General features: G+C 44.7%; 2 protein-coding genes across 6 annotated transcripts in view; one reads left to right on the top strand and one right to left on the bottom strand.

Annotated features, from left to right (window-relative positions):
* Positions 1–6500, top strand: part of PDK3 (pyruvate dehydrogenase kinase 3) — a 54603-nt gene extending 48103 nt beyond the window's left edge. Inside the window, exons 12-13 of one of the 2 annotated variants that reach the window (XM_065677249.1) lie at positions 726–839; positions 1949–6500. In XM_065677249.1, the coding sequence (XP_065533321.1) occupies positions 726–839; positions 1949–2092 (258 nt within the window). In that variant the 3' untranslated portion in view covers positions 2093–6500. The remainder of the gene's footprint in view (positions 1–725; positions 840–1948) is intronic. The other variant, XM_065677250.1, reaches the window with a different exon arrangement.
* The window catches only part of PCYT1B (phosphate cytidylyltransferase 1B, choline), a 44166-nt gene that overhangs the window by 1366 nt on the left and 27446 nt on the right, over positions 1–15354 (bottom strand). For 2 of the 4 annotated variants that reach the window (XM_065677251.1, XM_065677252.1), the window contains one exon: positions 11562–14454. The exons of 1 other annotated variant lie outside the window; for it this stretch is intronic. In XM_065677251.1, coding sequence (XP_065533323.1) covers positions 14248–14454 — 207 coding nt within the window. In that variant the 3' untranslated portion in view covers positions 11562–14247. Of the gene's footprint in view, positions 1–11561; positions 14455–15354 lie in introns of those variants that run through there. One more of the 4 variants, XM_065677253.1, reaches the window with a different exon arrangement.

Genomic DNA, 15354 nt, shown 5'->3' with positions numbered 1-15354 from the left:
TGTGGTTGTGAATATTTAGTTTTGTAAATTTAAAATCTAAAATTTATACCTGTCACGTCTATTAGGATTTGAAAATTGTGTGGCCTGCACAGCAGGGTCACAGTTCTAGATAGATCCTTCAGTGCTGTAGAATTCTGATCTTTTGGTAGATGGGTAAACAACAGCAAGAATTATTTGCCTCATATTGCTTTGTGTGTAGTCTTCTGCAGTGGTCTTCTGATCTGTACTGCAGTATGGCATCAACAATCACTTTGTGGTGTGACCTAGATGAAGTAAACAGAGGTGTCTCTAGCTTTTGTGTATAGTCTCTTAAGTGTTGAGACATTTGAGAATAATAATCCCAGGTTTGGGGGAGAACAAACATGTTGTCAAACCTCTGATTTGTACCGAAGAACGAAGTATCATAGGAATGGTAATCACATTGAGAAAGCAGAAGAGAGCATCTGTTTGCTTTGATCAGAGGCAGCATGTGCTATATGTTTCACCTACCTACCTCTTTGAGAAGAGGCAAAATGGCCAAGTCAGTCCTAAGAAAGGACTCTGTTTTTTTTCCCCTTTTTGTTAACAAAAATGAAAAATAATGCCAAGAAAGATTGCTCAAAAGTAATAAAGAAAGCTTGAAAAGGATTTTGGTGTAAATCTAGTATTTAGGTATTGTCTATTTTCAGTGTTCTGTGTGTCTTTTTAAATTTTTCATGATGATTTTATTTCCTTGTTTTTTGTAGGCTGGGTTTGGCTATGGCTTGCCAATTTCTCGTCTGTATGCTAGGTACTTTCAAGGTGACCTTAAACTCTACTCCATGGAAGGTGTTGGTTCAGATGCTGTAATTTATTTGAAGGTATGAATTTGACCATTTTATAAGCTAGTAATGTGATGCAATTTGTTTATAGCAGGCTGAATTTATTTATAGCAGGCTCTTTTTACTCTTCAACTCGTTTTCAAATCGGTAATTGCTATCTTCATTATTTTATCTAAATCAGTTAACACAGAATCCTGAAAACCAAGGTTATAATATTAACCTGGCACTAATACTAGTTTGCTTTCATTTTTCAGTCCCCAGTTTTGTATCTTTGCATTCTGTTAATAAGTGCTGAATTTCCAAAGAACTGGGTGATAAGAGACAATTTTGGTTAATACTTTGATCCTAAAAGGTCTGACCATAATAAAACTGACAAAACTGTTCACTAACTTCTGACTAGTACATTTTCTTTTTCTATGCAGTTCTTGACCTTTGTGCAGTACACTGTTAATCTTGTCATGTTTTGGGAGATTCTAGGCTCCTCGGGGGCTTAATGTTGAAACTAACTGTTTGAATTTTATCAGAAAATTTAAAAGAATATAGTGTAAAGCTCATGTGCAGGTTGTTGACTTAGTGTTACTGTGCCTTGCTGTATGTAGCAAGTTGTGGAATCCTGTGCTGACCTTAGTTCTGATGGGTGTTTCTCCTGTGTGTGTGGAGGAGAAAGGTATGGCCTTTCTCAGTGGAAAAAGGCATGCTGATGGACTGTACTAGATCAGTCCTCACAAGTCAGTGTGCTGATAGTCCCAGTTTGCTGGAGAAGTGAAATGTTTAAGTAGTTGTCTGTCCTGTGTCAATGACAAATCTCCCCAAAATGTTTTTGACCAAAATGTTTTTCTTGCCTTTTTTGTAGACCTTGCTCCTGGAAAGAGGCAATATATTTGAAAGTGTTAACATTTTGTTTTAACATTACAATGCTTAGTACTTAGTAAATCATTTTGTTTTAACATTACAATGCCTAGTACTTTGACTATGAGTAGAGCGATTAGTCACAGCTGAAGTATTTTCAAAACTTGTTGTGACATATAACACTTGGATAATTGACACACTTGTTCAATACAGAAGTTGTAACTGTCGAACTCCCCAGAGTATCATCTTGCTCTTGGTGTCTGTGATGCTATCTTACTAATGCTTTTGTTTTTCCGTAGGCCCTTTCAAGTGAATCATTTGAAAGACTTCCCGTTTTTAATAAGTCAGCGTGGCGACACTACAAGACTACACCTGAAGCAGATGACTGGAGCAATCCTAGCAGTGAACCAAGGGATGCTTCTAAATATAAAGCTAATCGATAATTTGCCACCTTTTTGTCTCTGTTAGAGATGACCTGTGCATTCAGTATAAAGTCTCTGCTTTGTTCCAAAATCCTTCAAACCGCAGTAGCTAATTACTTCCAAACAAAGACCTAATCAAGGCATTGAAAAATACTAAGAACAAAGTGATGATTGGGACGTAAAGGAAGGCAGTAAGCATGTTTGGTATATGAATCCTGTCTACTTCACCAGAATATGCTTGGTTGCTTCAGTCATCCTTTGACAAACAGGGTTGCACTGATTGCATTTAAGAATGTAATGTTATAACAAAAAGATACTATTTGAAATGGCCAATTTTTATTCCAAGGTAAGGATTGGCCAGATGTGCATAATGCCTTTAAATGGTGAATAGTATCTTGCATAGCAATATGACATAAAAGTTCTAATGTAGTTGAACATATGCTTTGAAAATCCACTCTGCTGCATTTTATGTTGCACAGTGTCACCTGTTACAAAAAAACCCCTTTGAGCTCTTCAGATCTTGTATCAAATGAGCTTCTAAATGCGTAGTTCTAAAAAGGCTTGTGCAGCTTTAAACCGATGTGTTCCCCAAGTTCCAAACCCATTTGTCAAGTGCATACAAAAATTACGTTATTGTAAGACGTTGGGTTTTCCCCTTCTTGGTATGCACCTTCATGATTTTCTTGACATGCAAACACAGAAATGCATTTCTGTATGTTTTTCCCTGTTTTGTGGAAGGTGGTTGGATCATCTCTCCATACAAGAAGTTCTGTCAATCTGGGGGCAGGGGCTAATTCAATTTCATGTCTATTTCCTATCTTTTTGGGTTGATTGGGGAAAGGAAAGAAGTGCTGAAAGGCCGGACTGCCAGTCATACAGATGAATTTGCCTTAAGAGTGTTGGTTGCTTGGAACCAGATTAGTTTAAAACCTGTAAATATTTTGCAAAGTTATTTATATATTCAATGTCTGACTATAGTCTGGTAATGTGAATTTGTAGTGTATATAAAGACATTGTACACCAGCTTTTGGAAAGCGTCATTGGTCTAAATACATGAAACTGGAGATACAGAAATGAGAAGGACTAAACATAGATTGTACCTTATTTAAGGAACAAAAAACATCAAAGAGAAAACCCCTAAGTATTTTCCCCTTAAACTTATTGTAAGGGTTATTGCTGACTTAACAAGTCTTAGCCAAATAATGTTTCTGATACTGTGGCTTATTAGAAAAAATTGTGAAGTTTAGAAGTTCTGGTGACCTTTTAGCTGTGGGAATAAAGTAGATGAGTTGGAGCAACTGTGATGCATCCTCAATTTCTCATAGGTGTTTTGGTATTTTTCTGAGAGATTTTGCAGATTTTAGCTTGGAAAAACGAGATTTGTTTACTAAAATTGTGGGAGAACTGGCCCTTTTGTCCTCCCAGTATTTATTTTTATAAAGAACTGATCTATTAAACAGGGAAATGCTGAGGAATTCCTAGACATTTTGTAAAAATAAAAATCTTAGTTTGACTCAACAATAGTACTTTGCACTTAAATTGCATATTTCATCAAAGGATTACAATGTGCTTTGAGCAATAAACTTCATATAGCCCAATTTCTGAAGAGTCCTTACCTTACAAACCCTTTGTTACAGTCAGTTAAAAGAATTTGTATGTGACTAGTTCATGAGTTTGCAGGGCTTGAGGCTCGGTGGCCTTTGCAACACTGTACAGGTGAGTCACGTTGGAGCACCAGGCTGTTTTTAGTGTGCTCTCATACACTTCTCTGAAGTGCTGCCGTACTGTTTGGAGGTGGAGATACCAGGACAGCTGCTGAAGGCTGCTTGGTTCATTACCTGGTAAGCTGTGCCCTTGTGATCCCCCTCTGTTAGCAGGTAGGAAGAGAAAAGGGGCTGTCCTTTTCCTGAACCAGACTCATTTGATGCTGGCTAGTGGATCTTTATGTGGCAGGGAGAGGGTGTAATGCCTGTGGCCTCTAGAGCAATAATTTCCCACTGCTGCAGAGAAGGCAAATTGCTGCTGAAGCGATACAGCTATGCCTCTGCGTGAAATCAGAGTAATAGTTTGACTGAAACACCAGTTGGAAGTCACAGCTACTAAAATTTAGTGCCCTCACCCATAACTTCTTACTGGTTTTTAAATTAACTTCAAATTGTGTACATTTTGTAGTGGTCACAGAGGGAGGGCTTGCTTAAAAATAGGGATTTGCGATGAAACTAGTATTCTCCCAGTTGTGTGGGGTCAGTTTTTCCTAGAACATTTCCTAAAACATGCTAAGTTTTTGTAAGAAGCTGATTTTCACTTTTGTTAGAAGTCACATTTTGAAGCAGTAAATCCTGACATGGTTCTTCTTTTTTTGGCTGTCTCCTTATGCGTGAAGAGGAGAGGGAACCGAAAGAAAGAATGCAGGTATATTGAACTTGTTTTCATGAAGTGAATGTAAACCACGGAAGCTGGTGAATGAAAGCTGAAGATGCTGTGGAGGATGTTACGGTATATTAGTCATTTCACCACTTAGCTCACAAAACCAGCTGGCTGGGTTTCAGAGCTGACGTGCTTGAGTACTTGAAAACTGGAGTCCCCCAAAATAACACCTGTTTCCGAGAACTCTGAGTATGTACTAACACTTTGAAAGCAGGAAGGTAGAGCACAAGGAATGTATTTTCTTTCCATTTCCCAAGGTCTGTTTGTGGGCATTACAGTGAATATGAGAAGCCACTTTTCTCTCCAGCCTTGTTTAGGCAGCCTGTGCTTTAGTGGAGATCCCAGGTATGCCATGGATTGTTATTTATTTATCATCCTTGTGCCATGTTTCTACGTGGGGGTATTAGTCTGAAAACTGGTCTGGGAAACAACAACAGCAGACCTTTGATTAGGAGAGAGTATTTCAGTGGATGTGCCTGAAAAATGAAGGTGGATGGGTTTTTAATACAGCCGGTTTAACTTCAGATACTGGTCTTTGTTCAGTTACTTCTGTCTTTGATTAGAGTTTGTTCCGACTATTTGTTTCAGTATTTTGGGGCTGTTAATACCAAACTTCCTGATGATATCAAAGTGTATTTCTTTTTATGGATTTCAGATGTATGACCTGCTAATGTTGTTGCAGCCTGCTTGTCTTGAGTTACAGGACACATAAGTAGGGAAAAGATGTTTTCAATGAAAATGCTTTGTATCTGTTGTGCTTAGTGATAAAAAGAAACAAACTGAGCAAGAGATGTTTGTTCCTTGATTCTTCCTGGGAATTTACAAACGACTTCTGTATGTTGTAGTGTAACAAATAGTTTTAACACTTTTGTCCAGTGGACGTTTTTCTGGTGTCATGTCTTGAGTGTAATCTTAACCTCCTGCCTAGTTTAATATTAATAGATACTGAAGTATCTCCAAATCCTGTACTTGGCTGTGCTCACTGCTCTTACAGGCTTTGTTTTGAGGCTGACAAGGGGTCTTTCAGAATCTGCACTTGATGAGAAACATCCAGAAGATACTGAAATGCTTCCTTTGCAACTCAGATGTAGTCTTTGTACCTGTACCTGCCTGGTGACCTAGGATAGTACTGAGAAAGTCTTTGTCCTGCTGCAGTTTGTGCTACCTCTTGGGCAGTGTTTACAGCAGGTCCCTTGACACATGCTTAAAGAATATGGATGTTAATTGTAGTGTTCTTGGAAAACTCAAGCTAGTTTTTCACTCGGTAGGCAACACTTGCTGCTTCAGCTGGATAGCATACTTTGCTATGTCTTCTGCGGCACATAGAACGTGCTCTGAAACAGCAGTTTGCTTTCTCCAAAAAGTGAGCAAGAATGATCTTGCAATGTAGAGCAGTCTCCTGTTCACTTCCACCCAAACTCAGTATTTCAGGTGAATTTTCAGCCTCATTGATGTGGAAGATATCTCCCTCTTCGCCTTTCAGTAAGAACTTCTAGATCCTTACGTGTTGGGTGCTGCAAAGTGCAAAATAGTCTTGATTGGTATAACTTTTGTAGGGAATAGCCTCAATGTTTATTGTTAGTATTTATCTCTTGAGGGTAACCATGTGTGATTGCACAATGTTTTCTTGTGTGTTTCCTCAGCTGCCATTTATGTGCTGTGGTTTCTAATAGCTCTTCATCTCTTCCTGACAAACTCATCTGAATTAATGTATATAAATATGTTTGTGCAGAACTTAATATGATGGCACATGACAGAACGATGTGTTAACGAGTTCAAAGGTGAGTTTATTCACAAATGAAGAGTACAGCTGTAAGTTGTGTGGCAACTTCAGGGCTGAATCTTGCAAATACTTGCACACGTAAACAGTGTATGAAAGTCATCCCACTTAAATGAATTTGTTCTCAGGATCCAGACTTAAGCTGTTGACATTAATTTGAAACAGTGAAGATTTGTGTAACTGAAGGGGCTTTCTAATTAAAAATAAATAAGAAAATTTAAAGTCCGTGTGCTTTAATTGCAGCATTGTATTCCCTTAAAAGATCTCAGAAATTGGAAATTGTTAGCTAAGAGCTGAATTGGAATTTTGGTTCAATTTCAAACTGGTTAAATTCAAGTGGATTTCTAGTGGTTTCACTAATAACTTTGTTATTTACGTGTATGGGTTTTTTTTCCTTTAGTTTTATAGCCCTTACTGTTAATAAATAACAATAAGGTTTACTAGGTCACTGCAAGTAGCAGAAGGGAGTATTTATCCCCTTGGGTCATCATTGTTACTGTGGTAGCAGCCATGTGGCTTCACAGCACTTCAGGCTGCTGATTTGCAGAACTATGGGATTTGGTGAGATGCTGAAGGTGTGGATGGAGCTGCCTCATCCGGCAGTGCTTACACTTCCTCTGGACTGAATGGAGGTGAAGCCTTTGTTTTTAGCTACTTCCTAATACTTCTGTGGGGTGTGACATTTCCTTTAAGAGTCAGTGTTACTAAGGACTGTTCATCCTTGCTGCTTCGAGGTTTTGATTTCCTGACATGGAACCAGCAGAAGCTTCTGCAATGGTTTGGAACCAAAACTGAGTGAGTGGGGGTTTCTGAAACTCTGGTATCTGTTCGTTCTGAGCATATCAGCATGGTTTGTCACCAGAACGTTTTCTTTGAAGCATATAAGCACCTTTTGAGGTTTGGACTTTTCCTGCTGTATAAATCTCCCTAAAGCTAAAGTTTCTTGGATCATTCTTAACATTTGAAATAGCTGATATAAAGCAACACCCAGGGCTTCCACCTTGAATTTCTTCAGCTTTCTATAGTTTCATATGGTTCATAACTTAAAATGAAAAAGCAACATTTTTTGCCAATCAATTCCAGAGCAGGGAGATGCCTGGAGACCCAGCTTGACTCATTAACTTCCTTGCAGAGTAATAAGTGAGGCTCCAGATGGTCAGAATTTTGCAAGAACTGAGATAATTTTCTTTCAGATGAAGAATTTATTTTAAAACCCGAGATGAAATCTGTGCACTGAACTTTGCTGCTGTTTGCCGTTTGCCGTGGCAGGGTACTCACAGGAGCAGAGGGGTTCATTAAGTGGCTCAGAATTGCAGTATCTGTTGGCATGTACCGCATAATATTTGACAGTGGCTGCCTGTAAAATAGGAAGCAACTAACTGGAGCAGCAGCAGCAGCATAATTAAGATTTATGGCTCCAGGATACAGGCGTATGTGGGAGAACAGTTTGTAATTAGGCACCAGTTTCTCATTATAGAACCCATGCCTTTTTTTAGCCTGTTGTAGACTCGGTACTTAAATTTGTTACTTTGGAAAGTAGAAAGAAGTCTTGCAGTAGACAGTTTTAAAATGAAGTCAGGTGTACGAGACATGTCAGGCATGCTCAGTAGGAGAAATGAAACATTCTTCTGTCAGATCAGTTTATAGTCGTCTTTTACCACTAAGGGTGTGTTTATTTTAAGCTTTTGTACCATCTCTTCTAGTACAACTGAATATAATAAAGAATGGCTGCTGTATTTTGTCTAAGAATATTAGCCATTCAGAAGACTTGTCTCACAGCAATCTGAAAACCCTTCTCATTCTAGTGACTTGGATAACTTTTCCTGTCTTTGGCACAGCATATCCCCTATTGTGTCGCCCAATCCAAAAGCAACAGGCATGGCGCTTTGCTTCTACTAGTGTGCAACTAGGAGAGGTGATCTGGAAGTTGTAAGATGATTTTCCTCCTTGGTCTGCCACTGTGGATTCTTTCCTTGAAATTAATAAATGAGCAGATGCTGGTAAATAAACTGATTTAAATTACTTTTTCCAGAAGAAAGCTTTAGTTCTGCCAGTCCTCCATGTCACATGTTGACACTGTTCTGGCATTAGAAAGCTTTCAAAGGACAGCTGCATTAAAATTTGTTTGTGGTGATGGAAACAAGCCAGCTTGCACTGTTGTGTCAGTTGTTAAAACGGAAGGGCCATCTAGCAGACTTGAAATTGCCAGTGATTTGTGTGGCTTGTCCTATGCTTCTGTGAGCACCTTCCTTCCCTGTTTTACTTTGCTCTTTATTCTGGTGTCAATAAACCTTTCATAGATGAGAGAATGCTTGATACAGCCCTTGGGGCTAACCCCAACCAAACAAACCACAACAGAAATTTGCTTTAAAAGCATAGTTTTGTACTTAATCTTGCCATTTGGCCTTTAACCATGTATTGCAGCAGTGGAAGGTCAGTCTAAAAATCAAACTGGTCTTCAAACTGGTGATAGAAAATAACCGAAAGAGGGGCAAGCAGCAAAGTAACTGGGTTCCTACTGTTTCTGTGCACTAGTTTTGAAGTGGAAAAGCTAGGGACTAGTATGGCATGTAGTACAGTAAGGTAACACAACCCTGTCAGTATTCAAGGCTACTCCCTTGTAAAGAGCAGGTTATAATTAATCGTTTCTTAAGTGGCTGATGAGGGTGTTGAGGCGCTGGCACAGGTTGCCCAGAGAAGCTGTGGCTGCCCCATCCCTGGCAGTGTTCAAGGCCAGGTTGGATGGAGCTTTGAGCAACCTGGTCTACTGGAAGGTGTCCCTGCCTGTGCCAGGGGATTGGAACTGAATGAGCTCTAAGGTCCCTTCTAACCCAAACCATTCTGAGATTCATTCAGTCATGGCTTTGTGGTTCACAGTTACTTAACTTTATGGAAAACCAGGGTTGGTTTGTCAGAAATACGATTAGGGAATGATAGAATAGGGTTAAAAAGTACGACAGTGTGTTGCAGAGACTGTAACAAAGCTGTTCTGGAATTTAAAGTGTGAGACATGAGGTGCGCATGCAGCCTGGTCAGTGCCAGCAGGGGGATTTTCCCTTAGAGTGTTTGTGCCTTCATGTATTTAGACCTGGGAGTTACTATTTTGAGAGAGTGAATGTGGTGTTTTGTTTTGTTTTGTTCTTGATGAGTTCAGTTAAGCATTTAAAAACATAATTTATTGCTAGGCTTTGTAACAGAGATCTGTGCCTTGCAGTTTACCACAGTCACCTAAAAACAAGCCAAAACCTGTTCAGATCCCTGGATCCCCAGCTTTCCCATGCCAGAGGGTTTGTTTGCGCCTTTCCTGCAAACAGAGGTTGGTCACCAGGGTTTAGGGTTTCCTGCCCTGTTTTTGCTCCCTTAGGACCAAGCTTACCAGCAGCCAGATGCTGAGGCCAATGCTGTGCAGCTGCTGCGAGCCTGTGGCTCCCTGCAGCGGTGGAGCAGCCGAGGGCAGTCATACGCGGCCTGAAGCAGCTCGGTTCACCGGCCCTTGCAGATATGCTCCTGAGCAAGAGCTCCTGTTGATCAGGGCGCTTCAGGCCGCTCTAAAGCGGGAGAATCCTGGTTCTTTGCCAGGTACTGGCTGAGGTCACAGTGGCGGAGAATCAGGCAGGGTGTTGGGGTGTTTCCCTCTCGGGTGTGTGTCTGGGCTCTTTGTAATTAATGCAGTTTGCGGGGCAGCAAAAGGAATCCCCCTGCCTATGCATACGAGGCTTCTGATTCCTAAATGTAAATGGAAAGCTGTGTTACCAAAATGGTGGGAGTAAAACGTTGTAAGTCGTCAAAATCCTGGAAGAATTTAAAACCAAGGCAATAGTGTAGTTGTTTCACAAACACTTGAATGAGAGCCCTGCCTTGTACTGCAGGAAATCATCCCTGCTGCTTCAGCCACACTTCATTTCAAACATTCCCTACCTGAGCTCACAGGAGCTCATATGAATTCACAGTGGGGACTCTCTGACCGCCCCCGGTTGTGCTCTTTGCTGCTGTTTTCAGGGTTTCTATGGTGCGATGAAATGCCAATTACAAAATGAGAAGTGCTTTATAGTTCATGCTACTGGATTTAATGTCGGTTCCAGATCTAACATGGTGCTTGTTGGCAGCAGAGGGAGAAGCTGCCCCAGGGAGCTGTAGCTCTTGCCTTGTGTCACCTTGCCTGGGAGGGTCTTACCCACTGGTGGTTCTTATTGTCCCGGGGTCCAGATCCAGCCCATGTGAACATGAGTCCCTGTTGCCCCTTGCCAGGGTGCTGCCAGCAGTGCAGGTGTGTGTGCACAACTGCCTACAAGGAATTGGGATGGTGAGCAGACCTCGGGCATGGTCCCCTGCTGTGGAGGCAGCTCGGTGGCAGAAGAGGAGCAGGACTGCAGCCAGGCTGACCTTCCCTCTAGTGGGAGCATACAAGGATGTCTCCCATGTAATGCAAGACACTGCTCAAAACTGCCCCAAATTCACCATCAGTAACAAAGCTTGTTTTACCAGGGACTATTCTGGTGTGGGCTCTGCCTTTAAGTAGCTTCTCTGCCATGCTCAGTGCCTTTGAAATTTGCTTATTCTGTAATTAAAGGTATCTTTGCTGGGGAGTCCTGAGCTCCCATCTGCTGGTTCAGCTTCTCCCTGCCTGAGGCAGGGCTGATCAGTAAACACCATTTCTACAGCTGCTGCGGCAGCAGCTACTTGCAGAAAGGACAAAAGGAGGGAGGGAAGCAGGGGCGTTCAGGCATCAGACGGACTTAGCTGGAGGAGGGCCAGTGTTGGGACTTGTCTCTGTGGCTAATGTTTGCTGCAGCAGTTTTGCCTGCAGCTGGCACAGCTGCACACCGTCTCGCACACACAAGAGCAGCACTGCTGCTGCTGGGGCTGGTCTTCCGAAGCAGCACCAGCATGGTTGTGAAAGCACTGCCTCTTTCACCTGGAAGAGTTAAAATAGTGGCTCCTGATGCCGCTGTGCGGGGGCAGAGGGTGAGAGGGAGTCAGGACCTGCTGGTATCTAATGCTGCACTGTGCCAGCTGAGGCAGCAATCTCCCACTGTTACCTTGCAGCTGGGAAGTTGTGGGTGAGGGCAAGGAGCGAGGTGATCCCCACAGCAGAGAGCAGCAGCACTAAGTCATGCAGCAGGGTTTGGGGCAGTTGGTAGAGCTGCTCTAGTGGCATTCGGATGGGGTGTAAAGCCCTGGGTACAAAGGGTGGGGATAACAAGTACAGTGTTGGCAGTGGGGCTTGTGCCGGGGGTGTGTTTGTGCCCAGAGGTGCTGTAAAACGAGGGCGCGAGGCAGCAGTATCTGTGGTACACCGTTTATTTTTCTTGTGGAGCTTGGCTGGTAAATGGGACTGAACTAAAGCAACGCATGGAAAATAAAACCCAACCATGACTCAGAAGTGCAAAACTGCCCTCTCTGTGTGTAGAGGCAGTGAGGTTCTGGTTTGCCAGAGACAGCACAGCGTTTGGTGTCTGTACCAGCAGGGCAAAGGCTTCAGCTTGTTGATATCCTAACTGCGATCAGGCGCCTGGTACAGTGTATGGCTTTGTTGCTGGGTGGCACCTGTGACTCTGAGAAACAGTTTCTGTTTGGCAGAAGCCACGGGTGAGGTTTTGTTTCGTCCCTATTTACAAGTCATGGTGCTGTCTTCCACTCAAACCACTGACATGAGGCTGCTGGACAGTAAGCTGATGAAATCAGTAAGTTATGAAGCTAAAACAAAATAAAAATGGTAAAATCCAAGAACAACAAAACCCTGCCACCCTCCATTGCGTTTGGCCATTGCTCATTGTATAAACAGCACCAGCACAGTGCAGACAGTTCCCGTGGTGGAGGAGTGGTTTGTGATGGGAAGACTTAGGACTTGCAAAGGATCAGAAAAACTAACAAGTGCATCCCAGGTATGAAATTACAGTAACAGGTTGCCTAAGGCTGAGAAAGGTCTCAATTGCATCATCCCATCGGGCACACAGCTAGCAGCAGTTGAACTAGCCCTGGCACTCCCTTTGCACTTCCCACCCTATTCCCTGCTCCTCTCTTTTTGCAGCTCTGTGAAGAAGGAACTGACTGGACTGCAGAGGACAAAGCACGCCAGGAGATGGAACAGCCTTGGTGCTACAGCAGTCCAAGAAGTATCTGGCAAAAAGTTCCCAAAGAAAAATTGGTTACCCTGTAGTGAGGGAGGATGAAAGCTGTAGGAATGGACAGACCACGGGGATAATTTGGTGCCTGGTACCAGGGTCCGTAATTTACCTGCTTGGAAAAGTGTCTGAAAGGGAAGGAGTGAAAGGAGTTGACCCTACTGGGTCACTCGAGTAAGGATGGTGGCTGCAGGGGGAACTGCTGCCAGCAGGTACTACCACCTCCTATGCTCAAGCATCTTGTTCCTTCAGCTCCTCCCTCTCCTAGTGTTCCCCGTGCTGCCTTTGCTGGGGACCAGCGAAGTGCTGCCCACAGCAGTCTGTGTGCCCTGGTGGGTTTGCAGCTCCAGGCAGCCCTGGTGCATCCCCCTGCCTGAGGTGGGACAGGCAGGCAGTGGCAGCCTTTACCTCACCTGGCATGGAGCCGGAGAGCCTCCAGTGTTCCCATGCACCGAGGCAGGCTTCGCCAGGCAATCCAGGAGCAAACTGGCACTGGTACTTTGCAGCCCTACCACAGCGATGTCTTCTGTGGCGCTCTGAGCTGTGGGGCAGGGCAGCCTCTAGGGCCGGGTGTCCCTGTGCTCAGAAGCCCTGCAAGCCCCTTCGCCAGGCTGCAGCTGGGCATCAGGCAGGTCTGGCTTTGCACAGCTAAAGAGATGGGCTGGTGCATTGAGGAGAGGGCAAAGCTTCACTCATGCTGCTCGTGCTGTGGTTCTGCTCGGGGCTGTGCGGGCGTTGTGGCCAGAGACCCCCATGCCTAACCTGTTTAAAACTTTTCCCCAACTCTTCTCCACCTGAGGGTAGAGAGGAATGGCCTCGGGACCCTCTCCATGAACACAGTGTCTGTGCACACATCTTGGCTAGAGTTTGATGTGCAATTTGTTTAACCATCTGCGTAGCATGTGGTGATAGCAGCGCTGTTGTGCTCGTCATTTGGTGACACGTAGCTGGGAGCGGCAGGGTTTCCGAGGAGGCTGTGTCCTGAGGCCTTGGGATCCCGTGTGTTTTTTCAGAATTCACCAGTAAAGATTGCCAGCATCCTCGAACTGTGTAATTCCTACAACACTCCAGCTAGGGCTGCGTTTTCATTCACTTTCTTGCCTCCAAAGTGCAAAGCCAGGGAGTAAACCAGCAGTTATCAGGTGGCTGTTCAGGCACTGGGAACACAGAGAGCGATTTGGTAAAATACAGCCTGACTCTACATACACCCTGTACAGAGGCTTGGTCAACAAGCAGCATTCAGTAGCTTCAATGTATTAAACTGACTCCCACCAACTCAGCTAGAGGGCTCTCCATTTCACTGCTGTGGTTTGAGGTCTGGGGCAGATCCCATTGAAAAAGAAGTAAAGTTTCATCCCATTTCTCAATGAACTTGCTGCAGCAGCGCCATTGCTTCACGTGCCAGAAAAGCTCAGGGTTAGCAGGGTCCAGTACGGCTGCGTCTCCTCCATCCACACACTGCAGCCATTGCTTGCCTGTGTACTGGGGTCCAGCAGGGCTCCCCTGCCAGCCCTGCTCAGTGCAGAGCTCCCCGGCCCAGCTGCAGCAGCTGTAAGCAGCGAGACACGGACAGGAGCCTGCACAAAGGTGTCTGTTTTCTGTCAGACCCTGGTTCCGTGTCTGGCAAGCACTGCTGGCCGGGCCACCGGGCACCGCGGGAAGTGGGGATGGGATAAGCTCTTCCTGAGATCTCCCTTGCTGTGCTCCGATCTGCTTATGGCATCTTCCAGAGCACACTTCCCGCTGTCAGAGATACCCCTGATGTTCCTCGTGCTTCTCCCCATCCAGTGGTTGAGTCTGTGGCTTGTTCTTCTGTCTCATGGTTAAAAAAATAAATCTTTATTTTACTTTTCATCCTCATCTCCCTCGCTCATGCTGCTGAGGGAGGCAGAGGCAGCTTTTGGAGAAGATGGAGGAGAGGCTTTATTGAGGACCCAGGGTGGAGATGGAGAACGGGATGGAGAGCGGCCTCGTGTAGGACTGCTGTTGGGGCTCTGCCGGGGGGAAAAAGCCTGGAGCATTCGGCCGCTTCGTTCCTGGAACATCTGCTTCTGCAAAAGCAAAGTGAGAAGATGTGCTCTGAGTAGTGCACAGAGAAGGTATCTACATCTGTGGGCAGGCGGGCAGGCAGGGGCTGCGCCGCACTCTGCCTCTCGCCTGGGGAGAGCAGGGAGGCAGAGGATAGCCTTCTGCTCTGACACATGGCCAATCCAGCCCTCACTTAGCCTTTGCCTCTTTTACTGTGCTCGTGATAACCCAGTTTTTACATGACAAGGGTTTTCAGATTGGACACCCCTAGTGTGAGAATACTGTGTGTATTGTCCTAAGCCAGCTAGGGAGAACTCCCCTTGGGTTTCTTTGTACATGTTGGTCAGTCTTCTGCCTGAGCTTCCGACATTCCTTGTTCCCAGGGCCTTTTCCTTTTCCTGTGCTGGGACATACCACCCATCTCCCGCTGAGCTTCCTGGCTGGCCCAGCCTTTTTTCTTCCTTCCCTTCTCAAGGGAGGTAGCTACTTCCCCGGCTACCTGGAGCTGGCACCACCCAGACCCTGGACTGGGGGTGGGAAAGTCAGAGTTCAGGTGTCTGTTGAGAAGAGGAACACGTGCAGGGACTGTTCTGCTTTGGGCTCTGTATTGTCTGTTTGCTTTGCGGAGCTGCGTGAAGGTCTGGCAGTGCTGGTGGGTGGAGGAGACCACCTTGCCAGTCAAGCAATCTGGCACACTAAGGCAAAGGCTGCTGCTTGGTAGCACCTACACGGCCTTGCTGGGCTTGGTTACAGGAGGTCTGGACTGTGCTGTGCTGCCGCTGCAGGCTTCATGTGCAAAAAGTGAGTGCCCCACTGCTGCTTCTGGGGGTGGGGAACAAGAAGCCTCAGCATTGGCTGGAGTACTGGAGGTCGGCTCATAGGCGATGCTCGGCTGGAATGGAAGAGCCAGCCCAGAAAAAGTT

Source organism: Lathamus discolor, chromosome 4 (assembly GCF_037157495.1).
Source record: "Lathamus discolor isolate bLatDis1 chromosome 4, bLatDis1.hap1, whole genome shotgun sequence".
NCBI lineage: Eukaryota > Metazoa > Chordata > Aves > Psittaciformes > Psittacidae > Lathamus > Lathamus discolor.
This window is presented reverse-complemented; position numbering and strand designations above follow the sequence as displayed.